The 15946-nt window shown below is 36.6% G+C and overlaps 2 protein-coding genes and 1 long non-coding RNA gene across 3 annotated transcripts; 1 reads left to right on the forward strand and 2 right to left on the reverse strand.

The window, feature by feature from the left end:
- Positions 1–1133: 1133 nt before the first annotated feature.
- On the reverse strand, positions 1134–4692 carry PME1 (pectin methylesterase 1). Its single transcript, XM_007024707.3, has 2 exons — positions 3474–4692; positions 1134–1966 (listed from the first exon to the last, which is right to left on the reverse strand). The coding sequence occupies exons 1-2, from the start codon at positions 4552–4554 to the stop codon at positions 1287–1289; spliced, it is 1761 nt and encodes a 586-aa protein (XP_007024769.3). The 5' UTR covers positions 4555–4692; the 3' UTR covers positions 1134–1286.
- A 3344-nt stretch (positions 4693–8036) lies between these two features.
- On the reverse strand, positions 8037–12135 carry LOC18596314 (pectinesterase). Its single transcript, XM_018123592.2, has 2 exons — positions 10931–12135; positions 8037–8840 (listed from the first exon to the last, which is right to left on the reverse strand). The coding sequence occupies exons 1-2, from the start codon at positions 11985–11987 to the stop codon at positions 8149–8151; spliced, it is 1749 nt and encodes a 582-aa protein (XP_017979081.2). The 5' UTR covers positions 11988–12135; the 3' UTR covers positions 8037–8148.
- LOC148762232 (uncharacterized) lies at positions 12086–12775 on the forward strand. The gene is made up of 2 exons (XR_016027036.1): positions 12086–12204; positions 12510–12775. It is a non-coding gene; the product is annotated as an uncharacterized LOC148762232 (long non-coding RNA).
- Positions 12776–15946: the final 3171 nt, after the last annotated feature.

Consider the following 15946-nt stretch of genomic DNA (forward strand, 5'->3'; position numbering starts at 1 on the left):
TAGAATGGAATGGTCAGAGGGAAAAGTTGTCAGGCGACCCTTTTGACAAGTCCATAATAATACAGATAGGAAAAATTTGTATACATCTGGATGGAACCAATTTGTTCGATGATGAAGGGATGAGTGGTTTTCTACTCTTCTTAATCACATATGTTATGGCATTCAACAAATGCAAAGACCTTTCACCCAAGTGGTAAATCTTGACACTTAGCTTTGACAATCTGATATATTGGACTGTCAGATCCATAAGAAGATAAAGTCTCTTAATTAGTAAAAACATTAATACTACGAAACTAGATAAGAACAGAGTAAAAAAATAACAAACTTCTTTAGGGGAGTTTTTTATTTGTTTGCCTGAATATGCATTCTTTAGTCAAACTGCTATCTCCTCAGCTTCATAAGCTGATATTGCACCTTTGAAATCAAATAAATGAAATATCAGCCAGCGTTAGTCTCTGTTAAACGGAAAAGCTTCTTCTTTCTTGACATGGATTAGGATGTCTCAGCTTGTCAGATGCATAAAAAGATAAGTCTGTGTTTATTTAAAAAAAAAAAAACAAAAGATAAGACCAAATGAATAAGAAACTACCTTCTCTTGAAGGACCATTACATCAGTTTGCAGCCTTCTTTAAGGATATGTTGGTTTGGCAAAGGCATTCCACTCCTTCACGGTCAAGATGACGCATCCCAGGGAGGAATTTCACTCTATCACTCCACCTTTAACCTCAGCCATAAGCCACAACCCTCATTCTGCTTTATTAAAATTTTATACAGAAAGAGTTGGATACGTGGGCATTTGGTTTTGGCAAGTTTTATCCTGTTCGCCAATTAAATATCTAATAAAACTTTAATGGATTGATTATTCACCTGGTTATGTTAGAGTCGATGGAGTTTGCAGTTTTTGGGGCCCCAAACATTTCTTCAAAATTCATTTTCATATAAAACTAGGAAAATTGCTAGCATAAAAGCCGATAACCCAGCTATCTCATCCAGCCATGTATCCTTGTCACCACATGCTCTGTTCAATTTTTCTGGTTTATTTTTCATATTGAAAATTAATGAACCTCCACATGTAATTTTGTCTTTTGCTTTTTTTGGTTACAGCGAGATTGCTGAAGAATAGAGAGAGCATAGACATGGCGAGTGTAATACATTTGAGTTATATATATAGTTCTACAAACAAATTTTGATGTCAAAATAAAACACAAAAAAAAAAAAAACCATTATCTCAACTTTCGGATCTTTGACCTTATCTCAACCCTACCTTTTTTGAATCTATTATCAGATCATAAGGCTGGTTGATACGATACAGTGGCACCAGGCAACCATTCTTCGCCTTGTATGAACGTTCCCACCGTGAACTTCCCAGCGTCAACATCTGAGAGAGTGGGCCTGTACCCTCCCCATTTCACCCTTTCATCCACGTTTGATCCAGGTCCACTGTTTTTATACTCTGCATAGAAAATTGAGCTAGGTGGGTCAACATTGGAAACCCATTCTTTCCAGCCCAATGGGTTCAAGAACGCCCCAATTTCTGACTGCATGATAACAGTAGTGGAGTATTCTTTCCAGGGCCTGCCAAGGTAGGTATTAGCAGTAAGGTTGCCAAATGCAGAAAGAGTACACTTCTGAACAGACATGCCAGAGTTTTGGTTAGGGTCCTTTTTGCCTTGTGCTGTGATAGTATTGAACTGGTTAGCCAAGGGTTGCCTTGGCTGGATGTTGCAGTTTTGGAACACAACGGCTGCGTTGCCAAAAATGAAGTCAATTGTGCCCAAAATGTCACATTCCCGGTAAAACTGACGATTGGAATGGGCATAAAGAGTGTCCTGGAAGGCATCAAATGCGCATTGGTAGAATACTGATCGATCGGAACCAGACCGCATGGCCACTGCTTGGTGCTTCGCTGCACCTGCTGAGTTGACAAACTGTATGCCCTTTGCAATGAATCCCTTTCCTGTCACAGCTGGTAATTCACACAAGAATTATTAGCACTCAGACTGTTTATCCAACAATAACTGAAAAATTATGAATGCATGAAAACTGTGAGGTGATTTTTGTTTGTTCAAAATTGAATGGGAATAAAATCATATAGAAAGTAAAGTCTTAGATTTAGTTCTATTTTAAGACAACTTTTCTAGAGAGTAGGCAAATTCAAGCATATAATCAATTGTGTGACATTTTCTGTTGGGGCAAACCAAAACAATAGTGCACAAAGCCAGCAGAAATGTCCCATGTAGCTGCAGTGCCAGGAAATTAATTTTATTCCGTGTCTTTAGGCCTATTTTCCCAAACTAAGCCTTCAAGCTCTGTCCGTTTTGATATCTCCCTATTCCAAGTCCAAACTTCATTTAAAATTGGCTTTCCAGGAAATTTTCCATCAAAAACTACCCTCCCCAAGGATGTTTTTTCGATTATCTCCAAGGAAAATTGAAACCAATCTCTCAGAAACCCGTTTTCTGTATTGGCATCAATGATCAAATGCGTTAACAACAAAGACTTTTCACCACATTTACATCTGCCATTTTCCAGGCTTCAATATTAGTTTTACTGAAAATTTTCTAGAGAACCTTCCAATAACAAAAGCATTAAAATTGAGAATGGCCGCCAACATCAGACAATTGATCAGTTTTGATCCCCATCTGATGGATGAGGCCGGAGGGATGCATTGCAGGGCAATTTTCCTTGGATACACCAAGACATAGCTGGTTTGTAATGCTAATATTTAGCATACTATAACAGTTGCAGGCCTTATACTAAAATTGTTGAATTGGCTGGGACCACATGGACAGACACTTGTAAATCCCAAACCAGACAGGCACATGGTAGGGCAACAAACATCCAGCATTACTTATTCGTTGATTGAAAATTTCAAAAGTAAGCGAGCAATCAACATTAAAGTGGAATAGCAGAATTTTAGGAAAGAGTAACACAACAAATTCACATGGTAACATGTAGGCACGATGTGGTTTTCTTTATCTTGTTCATATGAGAAGATGGTCATTCTGCTGGTCACAGGAACTCTAGCACATGGTTTAATCTTCATTCTGCTTTACGTAGTTTCACAAATCTAAGGGGCAAAGACACAACATAAACAGTTTGAGGGTTTATTTTCTTTGTTTGGGACATCACAGCTGGAGATATATTCCTAATAAAGGATTTCATAATAAAATTATCTTTAGGTAGAACCAGAGCAAATGTTAAATGTATTAGTAGACTAATATTTAAAAGTAAAACTTCATACCCTGTTTCATAAGGGAAGACTCAATGAATCCAGACCCGTATTTATACTCTGTTTCATATGCATCTAAGTTGTTAAAGAGGGTTGGGATAAATTTTAGTACTATTGTTCATAGCTTTATCATCTTTCAATGACTCTTTTTAAATAAATCTTCACTAGAACTATGAGTCTAAAACTGATAAAAACACTTAATAAATAGTGGCATGGCAAATGCAAATTGAAAATTACTTACCGAAAGTAGCTGTAGCAAAGGTGGGGGTTCCATCAACAAAATTCAGGCTACCGGAAATTATAGTCTTAGTCTTGCCGTCACCGTAAATCATCACATTCCACTGGTGTTTATCCAGAATCACATTCTCAACATACTTGCCTTCCTTCACATATATCACGAATCTCGATTCATTCTTCTTCCCCACCAATTTCACTGCATCGTTAATCGTCAGGACATCCCCGGAGCCATCTTGAGCCACAACAACATTTGGGGTAGGGTTGGAATCTTGCAACAGCCTTCTTTCAGTGGGACTAACCCAATCTGGAAACTCTGAACCTGTTTCCTGAAACCCAAGCAACCTCCTATGAATCGGAATGTTGAAATCTGGCAACAAACTCAAAATTTTAGCAACGATAGCCAAACTGTTGCTGGCATATTCACTTGAGTTTTGCATGGCCGCTTTCACTTCTTCAAGAAGTGTGGCGTTGAAGTGCTTTGTAGTGTTCAACTCCTCCAAGGCATCTAAACATGTTTCTTGGTCAGTTATGGTTGTACTTAGCCAGGTCTTCAAGTCATTGATCTTGGATGCTGACAACAACCTTTGCCCTTGTCCAACTTCCAGCGAAGTTGCCGAGTCAGTCAGTCGATCCAAAGCGTCCTCAAACAGTGTTCCGCACACTTGTAAAGCAGATTTCACTTGGGTATTATTGGTTTCAGCCTGCAGCTTGCTGGGATATTGGGACAACTTGGAAAGCTCGTTGATGGCTACTTCTAAAGACAGCTTGAATAGGATTTCTGGGTCAGATGTGTTTGAGGATGCCATGGAAGATAAGCTGGAGAAGCAGGAAGTTGGGTATTGAGTCACACTACAAACTGTTTTGAGTGAAGCGGCTGGAGTCAAGTCAGTTGGGGGCACCGTGTTGGAAGACGAGTTGCTTCTCTTGTGTATCAAGATCCCTGCAACAGCGGCTATGATTACTGCTATTAGGACGGCTATGGAGATGATGAGGATGATGAGACGCCTTCGAGTCTTTCGCTTGAAAGCTTGCTCTTCGAGCTCATCAACTTTACCATAGCCCTTGAAGGACTTAATTGAATCCATAGCTTTTTTCTCAGCTTCCCTGCTGAGCTTAACTTCTCAAATGCGCTTTGGGTTATTTAACCTGAAATGGAGAAAAGGAAAGTGAGGAATTGGGGAAGCTTTGTGGGGGCGTCCTTTTTCATATAAAGAGAGGTAAAGTTAGGATCTCTCCTATGCTTCATTCTTAAGATATTATAATCAATACAGGAAATAGACAGAATGGGATCATATGTTTTTTTTTTTTTCTGGTATTTACCATTAAATTAACATCATTATTTTCATTCACCAAACAAACATACTTATGCCTCTCTAATAATTACATCATTATAATTTAGATTTTTATAAGATTAAAAAAAACTTTGAATAAATTAGAAAGATCATTATCCCAGACATCAATGATTTCACCGTCCATAGATAAAATAATAATTTACACAAAAATATTATCTTTTGTTATGTAATTTTATTAAGTTAAAAAAATTAAATATAATACAAAATGTAGTAACTTGTTACCAAGAATTTTGATGTAAACATGTTAATATGCAAATGTGGGTATTTTTGGGTTTCCATGGAACTCTGTAAGTAGTAAATCCAACCTGTAACCTAAAGTATTTAACTCAGATATGGTACCTTACACGGTCTGGGGAATAAAAAAAGAAAGAAACAGAGGAACCTTACGCGGTCGTGGATGGATGGATGAACCACGGTTTCGTTATTTTGATTGAGAAATGGTTGTGACAAATCAAGCTGCATTAAAATATTATTCAAGTTGAAGACTTAAAGACCCAACAAGTGTATCCATCAATGCTGAAATAGCTGACGTTTATGAGCTTTGGAACCGTGGACGTGTGAGGTGATGGAAGCATCGCAGCCTTACATCTGTCTCGTAGATGGAAACTTATGCTGCTGCCATCCACAATTACATCCCTTGGTTACGAAAATTCTGTGGACTACCGGCGAAATAGCACCATTGTTGTGGGCCTCTGGGCCCAAAACTCTTATAACATCTACTATACTAGTTGTTGTAATAACAAGCGGGTGCGTCGCAGTTTATCACAAAATTTCAGATTAACATATATTCAACATGAAAATACTGATCATAATCAAAGTAAATATTATAAAGGGATATCTCGAGAGTCTAATTTTTTGAATTTAATAAATTGAATTTATTCTTTTTAGGGCTTAGAAACAGAATACACAAAACTCAAAAGAATAGAGACTGCAACAATTTTCAGGAAATGATGCCCACTAAACCAATGGCCATTCATCCCCAAAACCTACAGCTAAGAATTAAATGGTCAAGATTCCTTTTAAGTAAGTATACTTTTCAACTTAAAAAAAAATAACAATTCTAGACCCTGCAGTTCACTATGTCATTACGGTTTGGTCAAGGAGTTATTCTAGATATCCTCCTTTGTAGAAAGCCATAGTAGCCAATAAAAAAGGAATGCAAAACCACATAAACACTGTTTCAAGAACAGTGCAAGAGATTCAAGATTAGCGTTGATGAATGAATAATTTTGTACTAGTGAAGCAGCTTCCTTTGCGCTACGTGTTAGGGCCCACTCATGTTGCTTAAAAATAAGTAAAATCTGAATATGACCTACTTAGGAGCCCACTGCGGTAATTCTCTTCTTCTTCTTCTTCTTCTTTTTTTTTTTTGGAATAAGCACTTCATTTAATAAAGAATTCATCAGACAATCTTGATGTTTTTGGCCAATAATCATTGCTAGAATTCAAATACAGATTTAGGCTATAAGATATATGAATAAAGACCTAGCCTGCTAAACTAAGGGGTATAAATGGGTCCTATCCTACAAATACTGCCAAGGATTGCTAGGCTAAGTTCACCAGGTAAGATTTTCGTTTACTTCACGTCCATTTCCCCTCCTCAAAGCTTTCTTACAAGTTTATCACAAACTTAATTAAATGCCAAAAGGGAGAAAGAATTGATCTGAAAAGGAAGCTTCAGCCGCATAGCAAACAAAATAAATAAAATGAAAGGGTCAACCAATTCCATTTTTCTTCTGCGTTACAACTAATTGGCTAGCCAGCCGCACAATCACCGCGTAGATATCCCTTGCGTTTGGAGCATGTGAAGTCTCATTATTTTCTATGGGCAACTTAATGTTTTTTTCTTCATTCAAACTATAATTTTATCAGTGGTTGGATGGCACTAATTTCTGAAGATTGACAATTTCCTTCCTTTTTATTTATTGAAGAGGTTTACTCCTCCTAAGTATATATATATATATATATATTCTTTTTGTGTCCTTCTCACCTGGACGGGTTCGTATGTGCTTCTTGGACTTGCTACCATGTGCTCAGATGTGAAACCTCACACTAGGCGTAGCTTTTATCTCCGTTTCGATTTTGCTTTCATTTTCATGATAAACATTTTAAATTCAACAAAAGACCGTTTAAGGTAAGCTATATGAGACGAGCATGACTTTTCCAAGCGAGAATTAAGAAATTGAAGACGCGTGTGTCGGCATGATTTACGAAGATTGTAGCTATATAGGCAGCATTTGAATGTTCCATCTGTCAAAATAATAGAGCTCTTAATAAATTTTTTACGTTATTTAAAACACCACAGCTGGTAACAGGGCCTGATATTATCTATGGGGATTTTCGATTTTAATGAGTCATGGGTGAGAAGAGAAGCCGACCAATGAAAGTGCAGTAAATGGACAAAAGGAAATTTGAAAGGTATAGTGTAGACATGGAGTAGAATAAACTTTATCTCCAGGGATTTTTGTCTTCAGATTTGTGGGCATCAATTCCTTGGAACAGGAAAAAGAAATGGCCAAACGGGGATTAACATTGTCCTCCCAAGTGTCCCACTTAAACTACCTTTTGCTTTTCCTTGGGTTTTATTTGGAAACCCACTAAACGGGGTGCCAGCATTTGGTTATGACTATTGTCATACTCCAGCAGAGCATAAAACATAAAGCATTACGCCTTGGTATGGAGGTCTCACATCTCACCAAGGCCATCAGGAAAATTTTCTTGTACTACTTGCGAGTTGCAATATTTCTCTAAGATAAGGTGATGTAACTTCGATCAAATTACATAGTATACAAGTTAATAATGAATTTTGTTGGTATATCTACTGAGGCTTCAAGAAACAGTACTTTTCTATTATTCCATAAATTTTTTCACCCCCCTTCCTAACAAACTTGTATAAATAATGGCATATCGAAGGCTATTAATTTCTAACTTAATCATGATGGGTAGTGCCGAGCTTTAGCATTTCCCGCCTAGGTCTATCCAAACCCTTGCAAATCTCAGGAAAATATCTGACATCTGTCGGAACGCGACTGACCCATTCCAGGCTGACAAAATGAATGCCGGCCCAATCTATGTGTCAAGCCCAATCTATGACAAAATGAATACTGGGTTAGTGTAGAGGTCATACCATGAGGCCAGTCGGCAATGGCTGATTTGAATGGTTTCAACTTTTAACATGATGATTGTCATGTACTGAAAATCACTGATAATATAAATTTGAAGAAAACCTTGGCATACGCTTATTATTAACCTTATAAGAGACATGGTCGCAAAGTAATCTCAAATCAACAATAAGGTAGGTATCTACATCACAGGACATGCTTCAACTTATAACCCAAGAGAGAAAGGAAAGCCTGTAGAGCTTAGCCAACTTCCACCAGCAATGAACCTGCCAGGACTATACGCCTGAGCTTCACTTGCACTAGTGATTACCTTGTACCCTTCCCATTTCACCCTCCCAGAAGTTCCAGCACCTGCCCCGGTGTTCTGGTACTCACCATAAAACAATGTTCTCAAGGCAAAACTCTCACTCCACTCGTGCCACCCAGCAGGGTGAATCACATCACTAATAACTGATTGCATTACAACAGTCCTTGAATATTCCTTCCAGGGCCTGCCAAGATATGTTGGGAAGTTGCTCCTAACAGACTGCAAATCAGAGGTGGCACCAATCCTACATTTCTGGATAACAATGCCTGTGTTTTGGTTGGGGTCAGTCCTGCCTTGGGCAGTCACCATGTTTTTCTGTCCTGAATTGGGTCTTCGAGCATGAATATCACAGTTTTGGAACACAGCTGCAGCATTGCCAAAGATAAAATCAACAGTTCCTGCTATGATGCAGTTCACATAAAATTGTCGATTGGAGTGAGCATAGAGAGTGTCTTGATATGCTAGCATGTCACATTCGTAGAATGCTGAGAGATCAGCGCCAACACGGAGGGCAACGGCTTGGTGCTTGGAGGGACCTGCTGTGTTTTGGAAGGTTATGTCCCGTGCAAGGAACCGTTCACCAACCACAGCTGCAACCACAAGGGAACATTTATGTCGGTTGATCGGGCTAACTTCCACAATCAATTAGAGACTTTATATACTTTAAACAGCATAAAATTCAAATACTAGAAGATTACAACGCAAGGTAAAAACAAAGTTTATTTGTCAAATAGTACTAGTAATCAGCACCCATGTGATTGTGTGTATATAAAACACTATTTATTAATTGGCTCAACTGCATCTTGTTGCAGCAATTCAATGATGCTACCGTCTACTTATGATTGTGCAAGATAACATTAAAAAAAGCTAAGCATCAGTTCCCTGGATTGTTTGATTTCAGCTGAAACAGGAAAAGGTGGGGTCCAAGGTCAGTAGCTTCCAGGCTAGAGCTTTTATTCAATAGCATCCGTAGAGTGAACTATTTCAAAGAAAGAAATGAATTTGGGGATTAGAAAATTTTTCTATGATGTTCTCATCTTTGTAAAGAGGCAAATGCTTTATGGGAAACCGGCCCTCAGGCCTCAGCAAAGGACGAGACCATCTTTTAACCGGGACCAAGTAAAAGCGACAAAGTATGATGCTAATATACGCAGCTGCCCCAACTGCAAAATCATTGCAAAGAATGTGTTGGGCCCTTCCAACACCAACTCTGGAGCTCAAATCCAAACTGTTAAAGTTATTGGTATGTCTCGAATTGTCTTATCAAATTCAAAGAAAACCTAAGAACTTGTACGTTGGCTTGGTGTGTCCTGTGTGAAAGTGAAAGCACAAAAGATGTTCTGATTAAATGAGACAAGCAGACGAAAGCAAGAGGGAAGCGTCCCAAGTCCCAACAGTCAATTTCATTCACTATAAGTCTACAATAAAAGAAGAAAAGCTTATCTGGAAAAATCAATGCTCAGCAGTGAACCACATCGATCTTGCCCTCACCTACAGAATGTTTGGATGAGGTCTTGTGACTTGCAAATATAGTATTTCACCACTCTAGTTCTTACTTACGAGTAGTTTAATAGCTAGTATAATGCATTTTGCAGTTAATAAATTATTTCTTTAAATTTTTGTCCAAACATCTGATTGCCTCCAGTTGTTTAACTTAAAAATAATTATTTACATACTAAAAGAAAAAGCACTTTCTGCAAAATATCGGGGATCAAAAGCTTTTCAGGAAGTAAGTTAAATTGACCATTAGTGTTCACTCACAACGTCAACCATGGGAGACATCACCACTCTCTACTTTTAGGATTAAGGAGAAAGGGCTTCATAGGAAAGTATAGTCTCGTGGTGGGGTTTGCCTTTAGTCATAATGGGTTAAACGACGAGCACCACTTGTAACAAAGTAATTCGGTGGATTGCCCTTTATGCATATGATATCTTTTGTCTGCTATGTACCCAATAGTGTATAATAGGATATCGTATTTGAACAATTGACCTTTAGGGAGCAGGCCATGTGCTCCTTAGATAATTCTAAAGAGATAATATAGGAAAGTTTTATACAAATTGATTTCACAGTATGTACCGTTCTGCAAGGCTAGATGAGGGCCTGAGGTTCACCTCCTGTGTCATGGTCATGGACCCTATACCCATAGAATATGGGGGCGGACGGGTGGGGATTACATTTGATCAAGTAATCAAAATCACAAGCAAGACATTCGGCTCATTCAACTTGTAAATCAAGTTCAAGAGACATTAGGTTCTCTTTTGTTGTTCTTTACGAAGTTCATCATTTTAAAAAAACATTTCTCTTGAATATTGAAAATTAATCATGTGCTATATCTAATCCCAGTAATTTATCAGTATCCAGTAGTTCTGCTTTATGGTTTATATTTTTTTTTTTTTGACTGATGAATGATGATCTATGTTATATCTATGAAGAGCAGAACGGAATCAACTGCCTAACAGAGTAGCAGTATTCAAATTTCAAAAATAAAAAAAGAGTAGCAGGATTCAACCTAGAACCTTTTATGGTGGACATATAGTTTTTTTTATGTAAATTATACCCTACAGATTATCAAATTTAATTGATTTTCAAACTTCAGGAGATTTTTTTAAAAAAATTAAGTAAAATGTAACTGAACAAAGGAAAATTTACGTAAAATATAGGAAGTGAAAATGGACTGACCAACTGTAGCAGAGTGGAAAGTAGTGCTGCCATCAACCACATTCCTGCTGCCGGTGATGATCGTTTCAGTTCTTCCATCTCCCAGGAACATTATGTTGGTCTTCTTCTTGGGGACTTCCACGTTTTCTCTGTAGACACCTGCTTTGATTTTAATCACATACCTTTTGCTGCTACGCTGTGGTGCTTTGGCCACAGCTTCCGACACTGTCTTGTAGTTCCCGCTACCATCTGCCGCCACAACCACGTCAGGGGTCACCGAAGAAGATTGAAGCAGACGCCTGTCGCCGGCAGACAACCACTCTGGCCAGGCAATGCCATTTTCTTGCTCCTTTAGCTTCCTGTTTGATGATGTCTTGAGCATCTCGTTTGCAATATCAGTGTCCGTCATGTTCTTGATCATGGCAAGTGCATTGCTGCACATCCTTTCAACATACTTCTCGCCATCGATCAGGACTTTACGGATTTTCTTGTCGGCAGCGTCATGAGAGAAACCATCCAAGCAAGTTTCTTGGTTGGTCATGGCAGCGCTCATCAGGGTCTTGAGGTCATCCGCGTGCTGAGTCAAAGATTTCTTGTTAGGATACTCATGCAGGTCCTCAACAGCCTCGTGAAGCTCGTCGAGGGTCTCATCTATAGTCTCCAAACAATCATGGAGAGCTGTCTTTTCACGTTCCGTGAGGCCCTTCTTTGCCAACAGCTTCTTAATTTTGAAGTAGTTGTGTTCAACCGCAGTGGTTGTGATGTTAAGGGACAATTCGATGACATCTTTTTTGCTTTTAACCTTTTTGGAGGTAGCAGCAGGAGCTGCAGCTACTTCTGAGAAGCATAAATCAGGGTAGCGTGTGATGCTACAAGCTGATTTTACTATGGCATGGTGGGATGTATCGGTTTCATCGGAGTTATTGCGTGAATTCACCCCGGCGACAATGCCAATTATAGCAGCAACAATCACTAAAGATCCAAAAACTGCCAAGATAACTTTCTTGTGTTTCTTTGTGGAGGAAATGTGCTTTCCAGAATCAGAAATTTTGGTTAGGAGTTCTTTGATTCGGGTCATTTTCTTGCCTACTACAAGAAAGGACTAGAAGAAGAGAAAGAAAAGTTTATGGACTATAAAGCAAAGGTAGAAGGAAAGATTGGGGAAGGGTGCAGTGAAGAGAAGTGGCTGCTCGGATAGAGGATTTAAGAAGGGTTGAGTGCAGAGCTAATTCGCATATTCTTTTTGGCTTTTCAATTTCTGAACTTCATGAAATTATAAAGCCCACGTGAAATTGGTTAGTCTGTCCTTCCCTCTATTCTCTCTCTTTTTTTATTTAACTTTTCACCTTTTGATTTTGTTCTTATACTAAAATATATATATATTTCTAATTTTCAATCCTAAAGCTTCAGACACACATGCTACAACTTGCAAGATTTTACCTAAACGAGGAGTGGCTGTCATTGAAATATTCCCTAGTCCCTGCTTTGTTATTACCACTGATTTCTTTTATCTTGCATTTCACTCACATGTTTGTTTTCTGAATTTCCGTGGATGGGTTGCTAATGTACATCACTATACTTTCTTTTGTTCTTTTTCCAGCTGGAGGCTCTGACATATACAGTATGATACATTGCACATTTTCATTCTTCATTCGAAAATCGTCTTCAACTTCTCCGAAGATTGAGACACCAACCACTGAAGTACGTGATTAATGTTGTTGAAAACAAATATTTGAGCCCACAACTCTCTTTAGAAAAAGAAAGAAATGCATGCTACCAGACTTAGGCTATGCCCCCCCATAGTGTCGGTGCTCAGACATGTATGATGCTTAACCTTTATAATTAGTCTCTTCTTCGTCACTCGTCTCCTCTTTCTTCTGAAGTTAATCACATTGCAATTCTTATTTAATCAAAACTTGAACCAGACACTTAATTTCCCTGATTAAACAGCCTTAATTTTCCAATGATCAGTCAAAGAATAGCAGCGCAGCCATAGATTTTAGCAGAAAGAGAAACTATTCCTCCAACTTGTCCAAAAAAGATCAGAACAACGGTAACAAAGGGAGCGTAGCCTATGTGGCCACTCAAGTTATTGATGGGTACCCGAGCTGGAGCAGCATCCAGCAAAAAGCAGCAAAAATAAGGTTTAAATATATTATATTCGATGGATTATGCATTTTTTAACTTTAATCTTGGAATAAATAAATCAAGGACAAAATATAAATATCGTTTCTTAACAAAATTCGTGAGTTTTATTAGAAGTAATTAAATAAAATTAAAATTGAAAATCTAAACTGATAAACTAAAAGATATTATTATATAAATGAAGCGTACAAAATTTAAATTTTTTTTAACAAATTTCGATACATTTTTAAAAAAAATTATGATAGAACTTTGTCTGATTGATAAGTATTGATCAACTTTTAAGTGTAAACAATTTTTTTAATAAATGTCTACATATTATTAATTTTCCCAACTCTTTCAATCTATCGAGAAATTAATTTTTTTAAGTTAATTATTTCATTTTTTCCCTTTTTTGTTAATCTGTTCCGGTTCGGGCCAAAAGTAGAGAGACTTCTGAATTTAGTATTCATGCATGACAGATAATCTTGTTCTATTGCCAATTCAAACTTTCAATTAAATAAATCAAACCCAATATACCTTTAGGTTAATTGTTCTATTTTTTTTATTATATCATCATTTGTTTCCATTTGAGGGACTCCATAACAACTTAACAAGAAAAAGAGGCCAACAAGGTATGCATATTATAATAATGAAAGTGCCAAAAAAAAGGTGATAGAAAGGATAAATTTATAACCTTTGATCGCGACTGTCTGTAAATATGTAAGAAATGGTTCATAATATCTAGCAATATGCGTAGAAATGATTCATAACAATAAATGATTTTCATATAGAACAATTTTTTATTTATTTTTTAATAATTTTTCTACGTTAAAAGTCACTTCATTAACATCCATGCTATAAAAAATCTGAAGTTTTAATAATATAAAATGTATTAAAATCAACTTTAAAAAAAGAAAAAAAAATTGTATGAAGTCAAATAGAGACAAAGAATTATGAATATAAGGAGTAACAAGCAATAAATACAAAGCATGGTTTGAAATGCCCACATCAAACCATTAATGAAAGCTAATAAGCATTTGTCATACTCACATGTGGAAGTAATTAATCAAAGAGAGTAAGTTAATTAACGTAGCTGTATCTCACCATAATTGATTTGATTTGCAGCGGTGTGCTGGCTCTAGAGAAGTCTATGAAGAAAGAAAGTCCACCTTTAGGAGCAACAGATAATCAATGCACAAGGTAGAATAATACAGTAGTAATTAATGAATTTTGCATGTGGGGAGATTATAGGAGTAAACACAATTAACACTTAACATTTTCTTCTTAATGAAGTCCAATTATATCCAAAACTTGCGTTGGATTCCAAACAAAAGACACTAAAATACTCACTTTGGTTTCTGCCAAAGAAAGGTACAAAAGATAAAAAGACAGATTCCCCTCCATGGATTGGACACTTCACACTTGTTACGACCCTTTCTTTGCTAAATAAACAATAGAAAAATGGGAAAGGGACTCTCTCAACATAAAAAAATGAAGTTGTACAAGATCTCGGTTTTCAGCTTTTATATGTAAGGGAGTTTCACATGCTTAGACAGGGACCAATTAAGAGCTGTACATCACAATTTGGCTTTATGTAATGACTAATGGCTCACGCAATGTTAAAGCAGCCTATTTCGGAAAAGTAACCATTCCTTTTGTTCGACACAGTTACGTGTTGTGAAGGTTTTACTTTTAAAAGTATAGAGATTTCAAAAGAATACGAAACCTAGGCAAAGGGCCAAAGGCCAGAGTGTCGGCTAAACTAATTGGCTTTTTTATGCCTTCCCCTCTCTCCCTTTGGTTGATCAGTGAGACTAATCCAGCTTAGCTTTTTCAAAACAAAGACTAATCCAGGTTGTCATCCTCATTGAGGAAGGCATTAATTATACTCTCCCAATTTTTATTGAAAAGTTTAGGGTCACTCTATTTTTGGTAGTGATAAAATAAAAAGGTAAGAAGGAATCGTTGCATTATATAATATGAAAACATATTTGAATAACGACTTTCATCTTTTAAGGTAACTTTTTTATTTATATATAGATTCGGATTTTTTTTACTATTTTGTTTCTTTTTTGAGTTTTATATTTACCCCTGTTCCTAGACTAATGTGTAGTGACTCCTCTCTCCAGATCGTTGAAGTTGGACGAAACAAAGATGTGAGGATGACAGAAGCAATTTTTTTTTTTTTTTTTTTTTTACAAGAGCAAAAGACAAGCATGAAGGAAAAGAGTTTTCAAAGGCTAGTATATTTGAAGATTCAAAAATGAGTTACCACAAAAATTAACAAACAAAATTTAGAGAGAACTTTTCAAAATGAATAAACAGTATAGCATTTTAGTTATTTTAAATAATTTTACAACTTTATATATATATATATATATATAAATATTATTTATAAAAAAAATTATATATATAAATATTAATTATTGAAGACTATAGAGTAAATTGGTTAACAGCTCGTGTTCATATGTGCACCGAAATTTTTCATTGAAAAAAATTGAATTTATGTTAACCACAAAATTAATCAAACTCACTCTCGCTTGCTTCTTATATCCATAATTTTCGGCAATTGCTTACTTTATTTAATTATCATGTCCACAAGATATTGCTTCTTCTAAGTTTGAACATGAATCAAATTGGTATGTCTAATCGCAAATTACGCTTGTTTTCGGTTCCCCAATCATCTACCCATGACTCATTATTGGTCCAAGTTGACCGGCAAATGATGCGAAACACGAGGTTTTAACTTTTAAGGCTTATTATTTTAGTAGAAAATTTTAATTATATCAAATAATACTTGCGTTAATATAGATAAGTTTAAACAATCTTTTCCCTTTTTTTCTCTTTTTAAATTCTAATGGCTAGAGCCTACTTTCCGAACAATAACCATGTTTTTCTAATTCTTTTTAATTA

Source organism: Theobroma cacao, chromosome 6, assembly GCF_053813885.1.
Source record: "Theobroma cacao isolate CCN51 chromosome 6, ASM5381388v1, whole genome shotgun sequence".
Taxonomy (NCBI): domain Eukaryota; kingdom Viridiplantae; phylum Streptophyta; class Magnoliopsida; order Malvales; family Malvaceae; genus Theobroma; species Theobroma cacao.

Coding starts and splice junctions, on each gene's coding strand:
- LOC18596314 (XM_018123592.2), bottom strand. CDS start 11,987: ATGACCCGAATCAAAGAACTCCTAACCAAAATTTCTGATTCTGGAAAG. Junction 8,841..10,930: donor TTTCCACTCTGCTACAGTTG/GTCAGTCCATTT, acceptor TTGTGGTTGCAG/CTGTGGTTGGTGAACGGTTC.
- PME1 (XM_007024707.3), bottom strand. CDS start 4,554: ATGGATTCAATTAAGTCCTTCAAGGGCTATGGTAAAGTTGATGAGCTC. Junction 1,967..3,473: donor CTTTGCTACAGCTACTTTCG/GTAAGTAATTTT, acceptor GTGAATTACCAG/CTGTGACAGGAAAGGGATTC.